Here is a 20,777-nt window from a genome sequence, read left to right on the forward strand (position 1 = left end):
CAGAGCCATGTACAGGGTTTTCACATTCTTCAGGCAGCCATTCAGCCCTGCATACTGAAGAAGGGATCTCTGCCGTGAAACAGTGAAATACTTCATTTCCTGTTCTACCAAACATCCCTGTCCTGATAAAGTCCAGAGACAAACATAATATTGGTTGTTTTCTCTCACTCTAGGAGCAAATGCAGGGAGGGGGGACAAAGAGAGGGCTTTCTCTTTGCTGAGTGCTGAGAGAACACAGTAAACGATGACAGGAAGGATCTGTGTTCTGAGAGACTCTAAGTGAGTCGTGACGACCTCCCACACAGTGTCCCCAAGGGGCAGTGGGGGTGGGGATGAGGCATCTCATCAGTGCTGTTAGTGAGTCAGGCTGCCATCAAGGCTTCAGCTCTCCTCTGCAAACGTAGGCAGGGGGAAAATGCCAAAGGAGAAATGCTCCTTACTTTACGTGAAAGGGAGAATATTTGGGGAGTGAAAATTAATCCTTTTTGAAAATAAATGATGGAAGGGGGCCACTCTTGAACCAAGCACCATACTGCCTAACAGCTGTGGCCAGCCAGACAACGCAAGTGGGATGATGTTGGGGAAAGCAGGCAGGGCTGACCTCAGACATCCAGTAGGTGATATGACTCCATTCCTGGTGCTTCTGCATCACTGTGCTCCACCTGCAATGCCAATATCCTCCCTGGGCCATTTCCACTGACCTTTGGTTAGACACTGAGGACTAAGTTTAGAATGGTCACCTAACAGATTATTTTTTCCATTTTACTAGAAAGTTATTGATTAATAAGAATTTTAAGGAATCCCTAAAGGTAATATATTAGGCATTTGTAATAGGCAGTAGGTAGATATTCTGTAGCTGGAGATCCTGTGAAACATACAGGACACTGGAGAAGTCCATTTACCAGATAGTGAGCTCAAAACAGTTAAAAAGGAAAACTTAAGGCTGACGAACTACCTAGCTTCCCCTTCAGTGTTCTTGCATCAGAGATATAGAGAGACTAGAAACACTCTCAGAGGACAAGGCTTGCTTAGCAGATGGGGGCCTTTGCTGCTGGCATTTCTTCTTTGGAGTATTTTCCCCATATCTCTTCCCCTGAGTGTCCCTCCATCCCTACCCCTCATCTCCAATATATCCACATCCTAATTCCCAGAACCAGAGTATGTTAGGTTTCACGTCATGGAGCAATAAAATGGAATTAAGGTTGATAAGGGCTTCCCTGGTGGCTTAGAAGGTAGAGTCTGCCTGCAGTGTGGGAGACCCAGGTTCAATCCCTGGGTTGATAAACATCTGTCCGTTGAGAAGTGGAGATTATCCTGGATTATTCAGGTCCTAAGTAGAAGAGGCAGGCAGAGAAGGGGGCAGAAGGGTCACTGAGATCCAATGTGCTGCCTTTGAAGATGAAGGAAAGGGAACATGCCTTAAGAAATGTGCATATCCCCTAAAATTTGAAAAAGGCAAGGAATCTAATTCTTCCATAGAGCTTCTAGAAGGAATGCAGGCATACAAACACCTAACTTTTGGCCTCTAAGACCTACTTTGGACTTCTGAGGACAAAAATCTGTCAGACAATAAATTTGTGGTTTTAAGGCACTCTAGTCATTTGTTACAGCAACAGTAGGAAACTAACACATCTTATCATTTGATCTAAGTTCAAATGTCATCTTCTTAAAGAGACTTCTTGACATCTCTCACCTGATAAAGGATTTTCCCATGCCCAAGCACTTTCTATAACACATTTTCATTTTGTCTGCTTATTATTATCTACAATTACTTTACTAATGTGTTTACTACTCTTCCCTCTCACAAGAATGTAAGTTCTAGGAGGGTAGTGGTTTTCTTTTCACATATCATCTCCATTGCTTTGCATACTACTACATGGTAGATACTTAAATAATATCTGCAGTATGAATAAGCCTTAAGCTAACAAGGACCATAACATTCCTGCTACTGCTCAGTCACAAAGGGCAGCTGTTACAAGTGTCTCGTGGCCAGCAGGTCCTGTGTTGCAAGGAATTCCCAATACAAAACAGGAATAGAAGCAGAAATAGCAAACAGAATTTTCCAAGTAGTTAATCAGTTGCTTAATTTTAGGTACCTGGAAGCAAAAAGTTTGAACAGTAAGCACTGTCCCTGGACAACTGTAGACCAGACAGCCTTCCGTGATGGCCAAATAGTAACCAGTTGGGGATGACCAGAAAGCTGTGAAAATATATGTAATTCACTCAGGTTGCCTAAATATCATGTAACTACAATTCATAAGGGAATCACATGTAAAAACACCTTATATCGTAAGGACAAAAGGATAAATAAAAAAAGGCCAAATCGTGAGATTACTTTCTTTTTATATTGATAGGTCAATTCTTTAATAGAAATTCTGAAGAGTATCAGCTTCTGCTAAAGACAACAGCGTTGATAATCTCCAGTTGTCTGGTCAGATACAAGCAGACCTGGTTCTTAAAAGGATAGCCACAGAAAGGGCTGGCTGCCAGGGACGTTGGATCCGCCTGCTCCAGTGAGCCGCGCATAAATCAAAAGGGCCGCACACCCTCCCATACCAGAACAAAGCCAGCAGTAACAAACCCGAGGGCCCTACGCTCAGCCAGCCAATGGCCATAGAAATGGGGCGGGACCTCGGGGTAATGGACCAATAGGATGCGGTGGGGTTGGAGCTCTCCCCGGGTCCTAGGGCAGCCCGGGTTTGCAGCCCCCGCCCCAGGCCATGTGGGAGCCTCACAGCGCCGAGGCGTTCGCGGCGGCCCTCGGCGGGGTCTTATTCCTGCTTCTCTTCGCCCTGGGGGTCCGCCAGCTGCTGAAGCAGAGACGGCCGTCGGGCTTCCCCCCGGGACCGTCGGGGCTGCCATTTATCGGCAACATCTACTCACTGGCCGCCTCGGCCGAACTCCCCCATGTCTACATGAAAAAACAGAGCCAGGTGTACGGCGAGGTACAGCCGACGGAGGGCCCGCGCCTTCCTCCCCGGGGTAGGGGATGGGGGTGGGAGTCCGATGCTCGTGGGTACCAGTTGTCGGGACCCTGCTCCGTGTGCCCGCAGCGTGGGAGCAAGCCCGCTTCCTGTGCCAAGGGACAAGGTCCTCAGGCGGCGCCACTGCCGGGGGCGGGGGTCCTCAGGCGGCGCCACTGCCGGGGGCGGGGGAAAGGAGAGCCCTGCCCATACGTGAGCCCCGCCCACACCGACGCCCGCGGAATCTGGGCGGGATTCTCCCGCCCCCGAGGGCGAAGAGGTGCCGCTCCCGCGCATGTGCAGTGGGACCCTGGACCCGCGCCGGACGCTCCGTCGGGCGTCGCAGGCGCCGACCTCAACTGTTCGTTCCACGCGCCCGGCTTGTCGGGTTCACGGAACCTCACGCCGCGCGCGTAGGTTAGCGTCCCCTTACGGCTTCTGGGGATTTCTAGGGTTGAGTTAATGGTTAATAGGAGGTCGTTGGGTATTTGCATTTGAGAATGGCTGGTCTAGGCGTCTGCTGTGAGGAGGAGCGCAGGTGAAGGACTGTGAAAGAGCGAATGAATGAGTGAAAATCAGTGCGGTGTCCCACTGCTGTGCTGTCTACCTGGAGATAGGAGCGCCCCCACAGCAAACACGGAGCCTCCCTTGCAGTGTGACCTCTCCAGGGCAGGTCTTCTAGTACTTTTTTTCGGCGGGGGAAATTTTGGCGCAGACCTGCTGAGTGACTTGTAGGTTGCTACACAGCTGCCAAAAGCAAGAGAAAGGCCAGAGTCCTAGCTTGCCTTGGGAAGAGTGTCCTAACGTGGAGGAGGCAGAAGTTTCCAGAAAACGCCTTGACCCAGCTCAGTTGATTTGTTTTAAATCCTTTCCTTTATAGGAAGCTACTAGCCAGACTCTGATAGGTTCTGTGATGAAGAGGTGAAGAAGGCAGTGTCAACTTAAAAAAATGCCTGATGATAGAGTTGGGAGTTAAATTTTATTTGGGGGCAAAATGAGGACTGCAGCCTGGGAGACAGCACCTCAGATAGCTCTGAGAAGCTGTTCCAGAGGCAACGGGGTAAGGCCGGTATTTATGTGACTTCGGTGAAGGGGTTGTTCATGTAATCTGGGCACATATTTTTGCAGAAGGTTTTAGTAGTCGTGAGGAACAGATGTCACCATAAAGGAATTGAGTGCTTCTCTAGAAATGAAGAGATGCTAGAATTGGGTTCATGAAATCAGCTCCTGAAAATAGCAGCCTATCTGAAGACCTGTTCTGCCAGTTTTTTGGAATGGAGTGCCTCCTTCCTGGTCTCCATCCTGACTGCCTTCAGGTCATATTGAAGGTCAGCAGGTGCAGCAGCACTTGATGTAGAGGTAGATGGCAAGTGCCAATTGGAAGTAGTTGACAGCAGTCACAGCCTGATTTTAGGTAGTTACAGTCCAGTGAGAGAGAAGCATTAATGATCAACCACAAATTGTGTGTGTTGTAAAAAAACAGGACTGTTGGGCAGTTGTGGCATTCAGGTTTGGGACTACATTCATATTTAAACCAGTTTTTACAAGAATTATTTGAAGTTTCTGCAGTTCACTAATGGTCTCTATCACTATAGGAAGGCTGGACTTAAAGCAAATATATATAATTCTTAGATTTTATTTTCCATCCTCCAGTTCGTGAGTGTATTTGCATGGTTTTCATCAAGTGTATTTGATTTCTGGTGTATTGGTATGAAGCATCATCAATATTACAGAGAAATCAAAAGATGTGAAAGCACAAGACCAGAGGTTGAGTCCTCTTTCAAAAAAGGTCAACATTTCTTAGGTTCTAGTTGATGTGGTGGTTGAACACTTCAGGCTAATGTTTACCATTTAAAGAGAACTGGGATTTTTTTTTACAGCTGATGCATTATCTTTGCTATTGTTACTTGTTTTGCATGATAAATCATTTGTTCTTTTATTCCCCTAAGATTAATTACTGAGACCTGTACAAGGGCAAGTATTGTGCCCAGGCTTAGATCCCCAGATGGCTTAGGCAGAAAATGACTTCTCTTAAGAAAGCCATTCCTGGTTCTATCTTTCAGGGAACCCCTATCCTATCTGATGATAAACAATAGAATATATGCATGTGTTGGAAGATTGTCATCTTGGGATAGGTAGCTCTGGTTTAATGGATTTGTGGCACGAATTACCAGTTTTATTGCTAGTACAACTATTTAAGGCAGCCATGGATCTTTACAGGCTTTCCTGATAGTTTAGTTGGTAAAGAAACTGCCTGCAATGCAGGAGACCTTGGTTCGATTCCTGGGTCAGGAAGATCCCCTGGAGAAGGGATAGGCTACCCACTCCAGTGTTCTTGGGCTTCCCTTGTGACTCAACAGGTAAAGAATCTGCCTGCAACGTGGGAGACCTGGGTTCGATCCCTGGGTTGGGAAGATCTCCTGGAGAAGGGAAAAGCTACCCACTGCAGTATTCTGGCCTGAAGGATTCCATGGACAGTATTTTCCATGGGGTTGCAAAGAGTCGGACACAACTGAGCAACTTTCATTTCCACTTTGGATCTTTACAAAGTGGTCTTTTTACTGAAGGTGGTGAAATCAAATAGGACTAACTGTGTTATTATATACAAGAGTGGAGGGAGAAGAAAATGCAGAAATTGAAAGGATGTATGCATTGAAGAGTAGACATTGTTTGAATAAGTCTATTTTAGACTTAAGTTGAAAACCACCTAAAGTATTAACCCTTTAATCTGATTGTTCTTTATCTTAGTTGTGAAACACCCCTACAGGTGTCTCATTGTCTTAGAGATATTTTTCAATTATGACAAAGTCTCAGAGTTGGTTTGAGTTTTTAATGTACTATACTTTTCTTGGAAGCAGAAGGAAACTATTATCTTCTATACTTCTAGAAGGTTGTGGAAAGTTTATATGTCTTACTTATAAATAAAATCTTATTTTTCTACTATGTTTCATGATGATCTGGAGATGTGTGCTCAGAGAAAGTCATGGACTTTAAAATTGCTTATGAGAAGTGACAATCACTTCAAGTGACACCTACTTTTATGAAGTCTGTGAATTCAATTCTCCTTCGTAATTCTTGAAAGGAAGACAACCAGTCTTCAAGTCTTATACAGTCATTTTAAAGACATTCTTATATAGAAGTGTACCACACTGAGACTTAGCATTACCTTAGAGATCCATCCTGAATGTGTAAGCTTCTGCAGTGACTAATCTTACAGATTTTCAGAAGCATTCCCTAGCTAGCAAAGCTAGTATGCGGGGTTTTAACAGATTATTTTCAGGTAATGCACATAAGGATAATAAAATAATTACTTTGAGGCAAGTGAAGTTGACAACCTATAATTTATTTATACAGTAAGCATTTATTGAGATTTATGCAAGGCATTGAATGAGATTTTATGGAGTGTTTGAAGATGAAAGGGATGAAATCACTGAATCAAAAGAGTTTATAATTTAGCCAACAAGCAGAAGATAGGCATTCATATAATGCTTCTGGTTTTTTGTGCCAGTGCTATGTTGCTTCAGTCATGTCTGACTCTTGGTCTGTAACCCATTGTAACCCACCAGACTCCTCTCTCCATGGCATTTACCAGGGAAAAGTACTGGAGTGGGTTGCCATTTCCTACTCCAGGGGATCTTCCTGACCTAGGGAGTGAACCTGTGTCTCCTGCATTGGCAGGCAGGTTCTTCTCCATTAGCGCCACCTTTGGTAGTATTAAATTAAGTGCCATGGGAGCTTTTAAGCATGTGCTGTGGTGGTTCACGGGAAAAAGAGAATGCACCAAGAAAGGCTTCATGGTGGTTGGTCCCTAAAGACTTGGTGGTTTGGACAGTATGGCAGTCAAGGGGGGCATTCCAAATGAGAATACAGCCCAAGCAAATGTTGAAAAGTATATGGCAATTACCAGTTTTTATCAAAGGACTTTTTACATTCCTCTGTTATTAGCACTTAGTCTATAGTGTTGTAAAATATGCTTAAATGTGTTTCTCTACCACTTTTCTTTAATTCAACATATCTTTATCAGTTGTTAGCATATGCTGTGTACTATCCTAATTGTGGAGATTTAGCAATGAACAAAACAAGTGGAAATCCCTGCTCTTGTGTGGTTTACATTATAGTGATGGAAGGGAGGCAGTGAGCAGTATAGGAACAATGTAAACACAGTAAGTATATAACATATTAGAGTATAAAGTATAAAATAACTAAATTAGGGTAAGGAAGATGGAGAATACTAGGGGGTGAAATTTTAATGGGTTAGAGCAGGCCTCACTGCAAAAAAGGCATCTGAGCAAATACTTCAAGGAAGTGAAGTAGCAGGCTATGGGAATATCTAGGGGAAGAACATTCCAGGCCAAGGGAACAAGTACTAAGGCCTTGAAGCAGAAATATGCCATGTTGAGAGTCACCTGTAAAGAGACAAGAGGCAATTGAGATCATATAGGGGAGAAATGAAAGATTAGAGTGATGAAGATTACACTAAATGAAAGATTAGTGATGAAGCTGGTAAGAAACTGTCATATTTTGTCTGTATTGTTAAGTTGAAACATCATGACGGCTGAGAAGTGATGTGGGGCTTGGGTGAAAAATGGAGTCAACATGGCCAACTCGGGACTTCCCTGGCTGTCCAGGGGTGAAGAATCTGTACTTCCTCTGCAGAGGGTGCAGATTCAGTCTGTAATCAGGGAACTATGATCCAGCATGCTGTATAGTGTGGCTAAAAGAAAAAAAAAATCCAAAACAAAAAACACCATGGGCAGCTTGGGACCTGAATATAGTTGTAGGACATCTACCTGGTGTCCCAGAATTGCGTGATATATGGAAAATCAGACATCTGGTGTCATAAGTATTGAGTGCTGAAAGTTGAGGAGTCACACAGGAGGAGGAGTTTTTTCTTTGTATTTACTTAAAATTATGCTTCTGGGAAAAGACTTTAAGACCATCCGCTTACTGCTTTGGAAACTGAAAAGGGCCCTTCCTTTGCTCAGCTGATAATCACTTCCTTTGTACTGAAACTCTCACACTGCCACTATTGACATACCATTGCTTATGGCAGTCAGTCCACAACTTCCCCAGAGTTCTGGGTGTACCTTCTGCTCTGTTAGCAGGGTACATCCTTGTGCCCAAAACTCTATTGCTCAGTTTGTTGATTCTGTTGCTATTTGGAGGTCTTTATCACTTTTTCTTCTGTAAATACTTCTGTTGAACTTCAGTTCTCTGCTAAGCCTCCATCCCACCCCCCAAAAATTGTGTGAATCATGGCCAAAATCCATTCTGCCTGTTTGCACAAAGATGAGGCTTGACCCAGTATTTTTGGCACTCGAAAACCCTCAGCTAGGGACTTCCATGGTGGTCCAGTGATTGAGAATCCGCCTTCCAATGCAGGGGACATGGGTTTGATCCCTGGTTGGGAAACTAAGATACTGCAGGATAACTACTGCAACAGGAGAAAGCCTGGATGCTGCAGCAAAGAGCCCTGTACACAGCGATGAAGACCCTGCACAGCCAATTTTTTTTTTTTTTTTAAGTTCTCAGCCAGTGCCTGAGAGGATGAGGTTAAGCAATCATTGCATCTCACTGATAAGGTAGCACTGTTCCTTCACTGGATTAGGCCCCTCTGTGGGGCTAACTAGAATAGAGTACCGGATGTATGACATTTTAAGTGAACCTGTAGTGAAGCACGTGAGAAACTACAACAAGGAACAGGATGGATATTCCATCTTTTAGCTCAGAGGCAGCCACCTATACCAAAGTGGCAAATGCCTATACTCCAAGGTCAGATACCCTTAGGGCCCTCTGTTAACCTCATGGCATTCAGGGGCCTAAATAAATAAACCAATGAGTTTCAGTATGTTTTGTTGAGGAAGGGGAAATTTTCCCCTCTGCCCTTCTTGAGTTCTTATGGCTGGACTAATAATAGAATTGACACAAGACAGAGTAACAGGAGAGAAAGAAACACATTAGAATTCATGCGCATGGAGGTCTCATAGAAATGGGATGGAGGAAATGACCAAAGCAGGCAGATTTTATATTTTTTAAATAAAGAACCAATACATTTGCAAAGAATTGACAGGACAAGAAAAACTTTGGTTTTGGGTGCCCAATTAGTGAAGAATCTAAACAGGTCTTGTGATTGGGCAGTAAAGTAAAGAAATAACAAGATTTGTTTTAAAAAAGGCTTCTCAGCCCCAAATTCCCTGTCTTTGGTAATTGGCAATGAGTCCTAGGGCGATGAAAGTGAAAGTGGAGAGTGAAAAAGTTGTCTTAAAGCTCAACATTCAGAAAATGAAGATCATGGCATCTGGTCCCATCACTTCATGGGAAATAGATGGGAAAACAGTGTCAGACTATTTTTGGGGCTCCAAAATCACTGCAGATGGTGACTGCAGCCATGAAATTAAAAGATGCTTACTCCTTGGAAGGAAAATTATGACCAACCTAGATAGCATAGTCAAAAGCAGAGACATTACTTTGCCAACAAAGGTTCATCTAGTCAAGGCTATGGTTTTTCCAGTGGTCATGTATGGATGTGAGAGTTGGACTGTGAAGAAGGCTGAGCGCCCAAGAATTGATGCTTTTGAACTGTGGTGTTGGAGAAGACTCTTGAGAGTCCCTTGGACTGCAAGGAGATCCAACCAGTCCATTCTGAAGGAGATCAGCCCTGGGATTTCTTTGGAAGGAATGATGCTAAAGCTGAAACTCCAGTACTTCGGCCACCTCATGCAAAGAGTTGACTCATTGGAAAAGACTCTGATGCTGGGAGGGATTGGGGGCAAGAGGAGAAGGGGACGACAGAGGATGAGATGGCTGGATGGCATCACTGACTCGATGGACGTGAGTCTCAGTGAACTCCGGGAGTTGGTGATGGACAGGGAGGCCTGGCGTGCTGTGATTCATGGGGTCACAAAGAGTCAGACACGACTGAGCGACAACTGAACTGAACTGAGGGCTTCCCTGGTGGCTCAGGTGGTAAAAAATCTGCCTGCAATGCAGGAGACCCAGGTTCAATCCCTGGGTCGGGAAGATCCCTGGAGAAGAAAATGGCAACCCACTCCAGTATTCTTGCCTGGAGAATTCCACTGACAAAGGAGCCTGGTGGGCTACAGTCTGTGGGGCCATAAAGAGCTGGGACATGACTGAGCGACTAACATCAACACAACAACCTCCGTATGCAGAGAGTGCACCTTTCACATGAGAGATTTATTTCCTACTTTCAGGGAGATAAAAAGAGAGAGGTGTCCCTCATTTTTATTTATTTTTATTTTGGCTTGCAGGATCTCAGTTCCCTGCCAGGGATCACACCCAGGCCACAGCAGTGACAGTTCCAAGTCCTAACCAGTAGGTCACAAGGGAACTCCCTAGAGTTTCCTTTTTGTGTTGGCCATTTCTTCAGTAACTTTTAGTTCAAAATAATCAATGTGCCATTGAGGCATATTTTGGGATTGCATATCCCAGGCCCCAACAAAAGTTGTCTTCAGTTTCAAGTCTCTTGGGCCTTGGACAATCCCCTCCCTTACCTAAACCTAGAATAATAAATGATATATAGATGGAGTCACCTCCTTAATTTTTCTTGGAAATAAACAGAGGTTCTGAGATATCATTGACTGTTTTGAGTTGGAATGAATTTTAAAAGAGCATTTAACTCAAGTATTTCTTGATTTTCTATAGCAGCCCCGAAGCCCAAAAACTAAGGGTTCTATCCAGTGACCTATATCTGTTTAATGGCAAAGCTTAAAGTATAACCCAGACCTCATGAATCTGGTACTGTTTGTATTACAGCATTTACAAGATGATGTCTTGAGTCATTGAATGTGTAATGAAATCATTGTGCTTGATAGGCACTCTAAACAGTCAACTGGGTAATAAATGCCAGTATTTTCAAGAAATAACAAATACTGAGAGAGCTGGACTTAGTACTGTAGATTTCTCTGGTTATATTTCTCAATATATTTTTCCATTTAAATGTTTTTCTTTTCTTCTCAAAGATCTTCAGTTTGGATCTTGGAGGTATATCAGCTGTGGTTCTAAATGGGTATGATGTAGTAAAGGAATGCCTTGTTCATCAAAGTGAAATTTTTGCAGACAGACCATGTCTTCCTTTATTCATGAAGATGACAAAAATGGGAGGTACGTTTGTTTTCACCTATCTAGTGATTTACTAAACTATTATAAATTGTAGTTCTTATTTTATATAAATTTATTACATAGTAGTGACTGAACAACTTACAACAACAGACTTAGGGACTGAACAACAACAATCACATAGTAGAGATTGGTTTCTGTTGTACTGATTAATTTATACTGTTCAGTTACAAAGTCTTGTCTGACTCTGCAACCCCACTGCAGCATGCCAGGCTCCTCTGTCCTCCATTATTTCCTGGAGTTTGTGAAAATTCATGTCTGTTGAATGTGTGATGCTATCTAACCATAACCACCTCATCCTCTGCTGCCCTCTTCTCCTTTTGCCTTCAATTTTTCCCAGAATCAGGGTCTTTTCCAGTGAAACAGCTCTTCACATCAGGTGACCAAAGTATTGGAGCTTCAGCCTGGCATCAGTCTTTCCAATGAATATTTGGAGTTGATTTCCTTTAGGATTGACTGGTTTGATCTCCTTGCTCTCCAAGGGACTCTCAGAGAGTCTTGCCCAGCACCACAATTAGAAAGCATCAGTTCTTCCATGCTCAGCCTTCTTTATGGTCCAACTCTCACATCTATACCTGACTACTGGAAAAAATGTAGTCAGGCTTAAATTGAAGAAAGTAGGGAAAACCACTAGGACATTGAGGTATGACCTAAATCAAATTCCTTATGATTATATAGTGGAGGTGATGAATAGATTAAAGGGATTAAATCTGGTAGACAGAGTGCCTGAAGATTGTGGACAGAAATTCATACTGATTAATAGGAAAGCATTAATTAGTTAAGTTTTAGAACCTAACATTTGAGGACTTTTAGGCTGTATTACTCGCATATTTTACACGCTAATTCTTCTCTTGTAATCTAGTTCTAATAAATACTGTAAATGATGTTTTAAAGAATTAGCACAAGCAGGTTTTGTGAAACAAGTGTGTGCACACATACTGGAATCAGAAGTATGTTTTAAGCTAGTCTTGAGTGCTTGGTGACATTTTATGATCATTTTACTTCTAAGTTTATAAACCCTGAAACAGCCTTTCTTAACTGTTAATTAATATGATATGTAAATGAATAACTGTACGGTATGTGTGAAGGACTAGTATTCTCTATGGTTTAGTCTTGATCAGTATCAGATGATTACATATTCAACAAGAAAGAAAGGCTGAAAGTTAATGGATGAGAAGAAAGCAACAGAAGACTAACATAGAATGTTGATGTCTGTACATCCGTTTTCATACTTAATAGTATGAGTTTTTATGAACTTCAAAATTTTCCAATTTAATGAGAGCTTCACACTTCATTTCCAAGAAAAATGCAATAGCTTGGTTACATAGACTAAAATATACATAAATTTAAAATGAAAAAGGTAAAAAGTAACTATTTATTAAATTGCAAAGCCAATCAACTTGTGCAAAGAAAATACCAACTTAAAAGGCTGAATTATCAGGCCAGGGTATGATGAACCTTGAAAGCAATAGTATAACTAAAAAGAAAATCTCCAACTTCTTAAATACTCTTCTAAGTAATAATTAGACCAAAAAAGAAATTATACCACAAGTATAATAGAAGACCTTTTAGGAAATTATGAAAATGAATGATATGATCAGAGTAATATTTAGGATAAAATATATGTTTTTTGGCATCGCCTTTAGTTGGAATGAAAAACATTCCATTAGAATTAGATTGGAATAAAAGATGACCTTTTCCAGTTGTGTGGCCACTGCTGAGTTTTCAAAATTTGCTGGCATACTGACTGCAGCACTTTCACAGCATTGTCTTTTAGGATTCTAAATAGCTCAACTGGAATTCCATCACCTCCACTAGTTCCTAGTGATGCTTCCTAAGGCCCACTTGCCTTTGCATTCCAGGATGTCTGGCTCTAGGTGAGTGATCACACCATCGTGGTTATCTGGGTCATGAATATCTTTTTTGTACAGTTCTTCTGTGTATTCTTGCCACCTCTTCTTAATATCTTCTGCTTCTGTTAGGTCCATACCATTTCTGTCCTTTATTGTGCCCATCTTTGCATGAAACGTTCCCTTGGTGTCTCTAATTTTCTTGAAGAGATCTCTAGTCTTTCCCATTTTATTGTTTTCCTCTATTTCTTTCCAGTGATCACTGAGGAAGGCTTTCTTATTTCTCCTTGCTATTCTTTGAAACTCTGCATTCAAATGGGTATATCTTTCCTTATCTCTTTTGTCTTTAGCTTCTCTTCTTTTCACAGCTATTTGTAAGTCCTCCTCAGACAGCCATTTTGCTTTTTTGCATTTCTTTTTCTTGGGGATGGTCTTGATCCCTGCCTCCTGTACAGCATCACGAACTTCCATCCATAGTTCTGCAGGCACTCTGTCTATCAGATCTAATCCTTTGAATCTATTTCTCACTTCCACTGTATAATCATAAGGGATTTGATTTAGGTCATACCTGAATGGTCTAGTGGCTTTCCCTACTTTCTTCAATTTAAGTCTGAATTTGGCAATAAGGAGTTCATGATCTGAGCCACAGTCAGCTCCTGGTCTTGTTTTTTGCTGACTATATAGAGCTTCTCCATCTTTGGCTGCAAAGAATATAATCAGTCTAATTTCGGTTTTGACCATCTGTCCATGTGTAGAGTTTTCTCCTGTGTTGTTGGAAGAGGGTGTTTGCTACGACAGTGCGTTCTCTTGGCAAAACTCTGTTAGCCTTTGACCTGCTTCATTTTGTACTCCAAAGCCAAATTTACCTGTTACTCCAGGTGTTTCTTGACTTCCTACTTTTGCATTCCAGTCCCCTATAATGAAAAGGACAACTTTTTTGGGGTGTTAGTTCTAGAAGGTCTTGTAGGTCTTCATAGAACCATTCAACTTCAGCTTCTTCAGCATTACTGGTCAGGGCATAGACTTGGATTGCTGTGATATTGAATGGTTTGCCTTGGAAATGAACAGAAATCATTCTGTCATTTTTGAGATTGCATCCAAGTACTGCATTTCGGACTCTTTTGATGACTGTGATGGCTACTCCATTGTTCTAAGGGATTCTTGCCCACAGTAGTAGATATAATGGTCATCTGAGTTAAATTCACCCATTCCAGTCTATTTTAGTTCATTGATTCATAAAATGTCGATGTTAACTCTTACCATCTCCTGTTTGACCACTTCCAGTTTGCCTTGATTCATGGACCTAACATTCTAGGTTCCTATGCAATATTGCTCTTTACAGCATTGGACTTTACTTCCATCACCAGTCACATCCACAAATGGGTGTTGTTTTGCTTTGGCTCCGTCTCTTCATTCTTTCTGGAGTTATTTCTCCACTAGCGCATTCAAGTATGACCTAAATCAAATCCCTTACGATTATACAGTGGAAGTGAGAAATAGATTCAAAGGATTAGATCTGATAGAGTGCCTGATGAACTGTGGATGGAGGTTTGTGACATAGTACAGGAGACAGGGATCAAGACCATCCCCAAGAAAAAGAAAAGCAAAAAGGCAAAATGGCTGTCTGAGGAGGACTTACAAATAGCTGTGAAAAGAAGAGACATGAAAAGCAAAGGAGAAAAGGAAAGATATACCTATTTGAATGCGGAGTTTCAAAGAATAGCAAGGAGAGAAAAGAAAGCCTTCCTCAGTGACCAGTGGGAAAAAACAGAGGAAAACAATAAAATGGGAAAGACTAGAGATCTCTTCAAGAAAATTAGAGACTAAGAGAAAGTTTCATGCAAAGATGGGCACAATAAAGGACAGAAATGCTATGGACCTAACAGAAGCAGAAGATATTAAGAAGAGGTGGCAAGAATACACAGAAGAACTATACGAAAAAGATATTCATGTCCCAGATAACCACGATGGTGTGATCACTCACCTAGAGCCAGACATCCTGGAATGCAAAGGCAAGTGGGCCCTAGGAAGCATCACTAGGAACTAGTGGAGGTGATGGAATTCCAGTTGAGCTATTTAGAATCCTAAAAGACGATGCTGTGAAAGTGCTGCACTCAATATGCCAGCAAATTTGGAAAAGTCAGCAGTGGCCACAGGAATGGAAAAGGTCAGTTTTCATTCCAATCCCAAAGAAAGGCAAAGCCAAAGAATGCTCAAACTACTGCACAATTGCACTCAACTCACACGCTAGTAAAGCAATGCTCAAAATTCTCCAAGCCAGACTTTAACAATATATGAACTGTGAGCTTCCAGACGTTCAAGCTCGTTTTAGAAAAGGCAGAGGAACCAGAGATCAAATTGCCAACATCCGCTGGATCACAGAGAAAGCAAGAGAGTTCCAGAAAAAACATCTATTTCTGCTTTATTGACTATGCCAAAGCCTTTGACTGTGTGGACCACAATAAACTGTGGAAAATTCTGAGAGAGATGGAAATACCAGACCACCTAACCTGCCTCTTGAGAAATCTATATGCAGGTCAGGTAGCAACAGAACTGGACATGGAACAACAGACTGGTTCCAAATAGGAAAAGGAGTGCGTCAAGGCAGTATACTGTCACCCTGCTTCTTTAACTTATATGCAGAGTACATCATGAGAAATGCTGGGCTGGAGGAAGCACAAGCTGGAATCAAGAATGCCAGGAGAAATACCAATAACCTCAGATACGCAGGTGACACCACCCTTATGGCAGAAAGCAGAGGACTAAAGAGCCTCTTGATGAAAGTGAAAGAGGAGAGTGAAAAAGTTGGCTTAAAGCTCAACATTCAGAAACTAAGATCATAGCATCTGGTCCCATCACTTCAAGGCAAATAGATGGGGAAACAGTGGCAGACTTTATTGTTTTGGGCTCCAAAACCAGTGCAGAATGGTTTTCAGCCATGTAATTACAGCCATGAAATTAAAAGACGCTTACTCCTTGGCAGGAAAGTTGTGACCAATTTAGTCAGCATATTAAAAAGCAGAGATATTACTTTGCCAACAAAGGTCCATCTAGTCAAGGCTATGGTTTTTCCAGTAGTCATGTATGGATGTGAGAGGTGGACTATAAAGGAAGCTGAGCGCCAAAGAATTGATGTTTTTGAACTGTGGTGATGGTGAAGACTCTTTAGAGTTCCTTAGACTGCAAGGATATCCAGCCAGTCCTTCCTAAAGGAGATCAGTCCTGAGTGTTCATTGGAAGGACTGATGCTGAAACTGAAACTCCAATACTTTGGCCACCTGATGGGAAGAGCTGACTCATTTGAAAAGACCCTGATGCTGGGAAAGATTGAAGGCAGGAGGAGAAGGGGACGACAGAGGATGAGATGGTTGGATGGCATCACCGACTCAATGGACATGAGTTTGGATAAACTCCAGGAGTTGGTGATGGACAGGGAGGCCTGGCCTGCTACAGTCCATGGGGTTGCAAAGAATCGGACACGACTGAGCAACTGAACTGAATTGATCTCCCGTGACATATTGGGCACCTGCAGACCTGGGGAGTTCATCTTTCAGTGTCCTATCCTTTTGTCTTTTCATGCTGTTCATGGGGTTCTCAAGGCAAGAATGCTGAAGTGGTTTGCCATTCCGTTTTCCAGTGGACCTTGGTTTGTCAGAACTCTCCACCATGGCCCACCCATTTGGGTGGCCCTACATGGCATGGCTCATAGTCATTGAGTTAGACAAAGCTGGGGTTCATGTGATCAGTTTGGTTAATTTTCTGTGATTGTGGTTTTCATTCTATCTGCCCTCTGATGGATAAGGATAAGAGACTTATGGAAGCTTCCTGATGGGAGGGACTGACTGAGGGGGAGTCTGGGTCTTGTTTTGATGGGCGGGGCTGTGCTCAGTAAATCTTTAATCCAATTTTCTGTTGATGGGCGGAGCTGTGTTTCCTCCCTGTTGTTTGACCTGAGGCCAAACTATGGTGGAGGTAACGAAGATAATGGCAACCTCCTTCAAAAGGTCCCATGCACTACTGCATTCAGTGCCCCTGACCCTTAAGCAGGCCACGGTCAACCCAAGCCTCCACCAGAGACTCCTGGACACTCCCAGGCAAGTCTGGGCCAGTCTCTTGTGGGGCCATTGCTCCTTTCTCCTGGGTCCTGGTGCACACAAGGTTCTGTTTGTGCCCGCCAAGAGTCTGTTTCCCCAGTCCTATGTAAGTTCTGGAGGCGCTATGGTGGGGTTAATGCCGACCTCCTCCAAGAGGGCTTATGCCATCCATACCCAGGTCTACTGCACCCAGAGCTCCTGCCCCTGTGGCTGGCCACTGCTGGCCTGTACCTTCGCAGGAGACACTCATACACAGTTCTGGCTCAGTCTCAGTCTCTGTGGGATCTCTGGATCCTGGTGTGCACAAGGTGTGTTTGAGCCCTCTGAGTGTCTCTGGTGCGTAAGGGGTTTGATTCTAGACACGATTTCACCCCTCCTACCCTCTTTCTGGGGCTTCTCCTTTGCCGTTGGACGTGGGGTATCTTTTTTTGGTGGGATCCAACATTCTCTAGTCGACGGTTGTTCAGCAGTGAGTTGTAGTTTTGGAGTTCTCACAGGAGAAGATGAGCACACATCCTTCTACTGTGCTGTTTTACGCCACTGGAAAGGGTGTAATCCTAAAGAATTTCCAATCCCAAAGAAAGGCAATGCCAGAGAATGTTCAAACTACCACACAATTACAGTCATCTCACATGCTAGCAAAGTAACGCTCAAAATTCTCCAAGCCAGGCTTCAGCAGTACGTGAACCATGAACTTCCAGATGTTCAAGCTGGATTTAGAAAAGGCAGAGGAACCAGAGATCAAATTGCCAACATCCATTGGATCATCGAAAAAGCAAGAGAGTTCCAGAAAAACAATCTATTTCTGCTTTATTGACTATGCCAAAGCCTTTGACTGTGTGGATCACAACAAACTGGAAAATTCTTCAAGAGATGGGAATACCAGACCACCTGACCTGCCTCCTGAGCAACCTGTATGCAGGTCAAGAAGCAACAGTTAGAACTGGACATGGAACAACAGACTGTATGTTGTCACCCTGCTTATTTAACTTACATGCAGAGTACATCACGTGTAATGCTGAGCTGGATGAAGCACAAGCTGGAATCAAGATTGCCAGGAGAAATATCAATAACCTCAGATATGCAGATGACACCATCCTTATGGCAGAAAGCGAAGAAGAACTAAAGAGCCTCTTAATGAAAGTGAAAGAGGAGAGTGAACTCAACATTCAGAAAACTAAGATCATGGCATCCAATCCCATGACTTCATGGCAAATAGATGGGGAAACAGTGGAAACAAAGAGAGTTTATAGTTTGGGCTCCAAAATCACTGCAGATGTGACTGTAGCCATAAAATTAAAAGACACTTGCTCCTTGGAAGAAAAACGACGACCAATCTAGACAGCATATTCAAAAGCAGAGACATTACTTTGCCAACAAAGGTCCATCTAGTCAAAGGTATGGTTTTTCCAGCAGTCATATATGGATGTGAGAGTTGGACCGTAAAGAAAGCTGAGCACTGAAGAATTGATGCTTTTGAACTGTGGGGTTAGAGAAGACTCTTGAGAGTCCCTTTGACTGCAAGGAGATCAAACCAGTTAATCCTAAAGGAAATCAGTCCAGATTCTTTACTGGAAGGACTGATGCTGAAGCTGAAACTCCACCTGATGGGTGGAACTGACTCATTTGAAAAGACCCTGATTATGGGAAAGATTGAAGGCAGGGGGAGAAGGGGACAACAGAGGATGAGATGGTTGGATAGCATCACTGACTTGATGGACATGAGTTTAAGTAAGCTCTGGGAGTTGGTGATGGACAGGGAGGCCTGGCATGCAGCAGTCCATGGAGTCGCAGAGAGTCAGACAGGACTGAGTGACTGAACTGAACTGTTTTTTGAAACTATAAATTTATAGTTTAGACTATTTTTATCATGAAGAAATAGTAAGTATTCAGCTTAAGATTTTCAAAGAAATAATAAGAGAAAAAACAGAAAATTAGATGTGGATTTTTGTTGTTGTTGTGGCCACGGTGTGCAGCTTGTAGCATCTTAGTTCCTAACAAGGGATTGAACATAGGCGAATGACAGTGAAAGTGTGGATCAAATTGAACACTGAACTAACCACTAACCACTGAACCGCCAAGGAATTCCCTAGATGTGTGATATTAAGATACATGTACACTAAACTGTATATACTCGGAACTGGGAAATCAGAGCCACCATAAACCCACTGTTTGAATAGGAAAAAGTGGCCCCTTTTTGGTGGGTTTGGCCCATGCCTAGGCATACAGATTGGCCAGTGTAGGCTTAAAATCAGGTTCCTGTGTACCGTCTTATATGTAATTATATACATATGTTACAAACACGTATCCTATATGCATACATGTCCCTTGGGCTTGCTGTCATCTCAGCGCCTGTGCACTAGTTCTCTACCTTTCCTCGGATATCTGCCTGACTCACTCCTGAATCACATCCTCTATGCCTTTACTTACGTCACCTTCTCACTGAGTGTTTTCCTGACCACTCTTACGTCTCTTACCTTGCTAAAGAATTTGTTTGACTCTTCTCAGTAGTATGTAAGGTCCATGAGAAAGAGCCATCTTTGCCTTTTTTTTTACTGATATATCCCTGGCACTTTAGCTCCAGAAATACATTCATGTTGAGTGAATAGTCATCTGGGAGTATGGGGAAGAAAAGAGAGTATGGAATATAAGATTGTTGCACAGCCTTAAAGACCCTCTTATGTATGGTTAACTTTATCATCAGTTCAGTTTAGTTCAGTTGCTCAGTTGTGTCCGACTCTTTGCAACCCCATGAATCGCAGCACACCAGGCCTCCCTGTCCATCACCAACTCCCGGAGTTTACTCAAACTCATGTCCATTGAGTCAGTGATGCCATCCAGCCATCTCATCCAATGTCTAAGTTCCAAATTTTGTGCAACAGCTGTTGCACAAAAGTTGTTGAAGTGTGAATTATATAGGCACCTCAGGTAGACTAGAGAACATGACATTTTTCATGATAGGTAGACCTATGTACCAATTATAAATGAAATTCCAAGTGAACTACATGTTACATAAATATATGTGCCGAGGATTTTTTTTTTCTTGATAGTTGATTTAAAGGGAAGATATTCCAAGTACATAGAACAGCAGAGTGTTCTGTGGAGACTCTGAAATTTTAAGGCAAGTAATATCAATATTAGAAGTTTGAGTTTCATGTTTGTCTTTTTAGTTTGGGCTACTGTAACAAAAATATATAGAGGATGAGTGGCTTAAACAATAAACATTTATTGTCACAGATCTGGAGGCTAGGGAGTTCAAGATCAAGGTGCTAGCAGAACAGTGTCTAGAAAGAGCCTGCTTCCTATAAACTGTAGACTGCTGTCTTCTCCTGTATCCTCAAAAAACCAAGGGCCATCATCTCTACCCACATCCCTTCTTATAAGGGCACTAAGTTCATTCATGAGGGCTCATGACCTAATTGGCCTTCCCTGGAGGCACAGTGTTAAAGAATCTGCCTGCCAGTGCAGGAGACACCAGTTCGATCCCTCAGTCAGGAAGATCCCCTGGAGAAGGAAATTACCCACTCCCATATTCTTGCTGGGAAAATCCCATGGGCAGTGAAGCCTGGCAGGCTACAGTCCATGGGGTCAAAAAGAGTCTGACATGACTTAGCAAATAAACAACAACAACAAACTCATTCATGAGGACTCATGACCTAATTACTTCCCAAAGGCCCCACCACCTGATACCATCACACTGGGAACTGGCAGCACATTCAATCCTTAGCGCC

The 20,777-nt window shown here is 42.8% G+C and overlaps 1 protein-coding gene across 6 annotated transcripts in view; it reads left to right on the forward strand.

The window, feature by feature from the left end:
- The first annotated feature begins 2,371 nt into the window (after positions 1-2,371).
- The window catches only part of LOC129628912 (vitamin D 25-hydroxylase), a 30,678-nt gene continuing 12,272 nt past the window's right edge, over positions 2,372-20,777 (forward strand). Inside the window, exons 1-2 of one of the 6 annotated variants that reach the window (XM_055548533.1) lie at positions 2,379-2,945; positions 10,946-11,087. In XM_055548533.1, coding sequence (XP_055404508.1) covers positions 2,721-2,945; positions 10,946-11,087 — 367 coding nt within the window. In that variant the 5' untranslated portion in view covers positions 2,379-2,720. The other 5 variants (XM_055548531.1, XM_055548536.1, XM_055548535.1 and 2 more) reach the window with 5 other exon arrangements.

This window comes from Bubalus kerabau, chromosome 15 (assembly GCF_029407905.1).
Source record: "Bubalus kerabau isolate K-KA32 ecotype Philippines breed swamp buffalo chromosome 15, PCC_UOA_SB_1v2, whole genome shotgun sequence".
Taxonomy (NCBI): domain Eukaryota; kingdom Metazoa; phylum Chordata; class Mammalia; order Artiodactyla; family Bovidae; genus Bubalus; species Bubalus kerabau.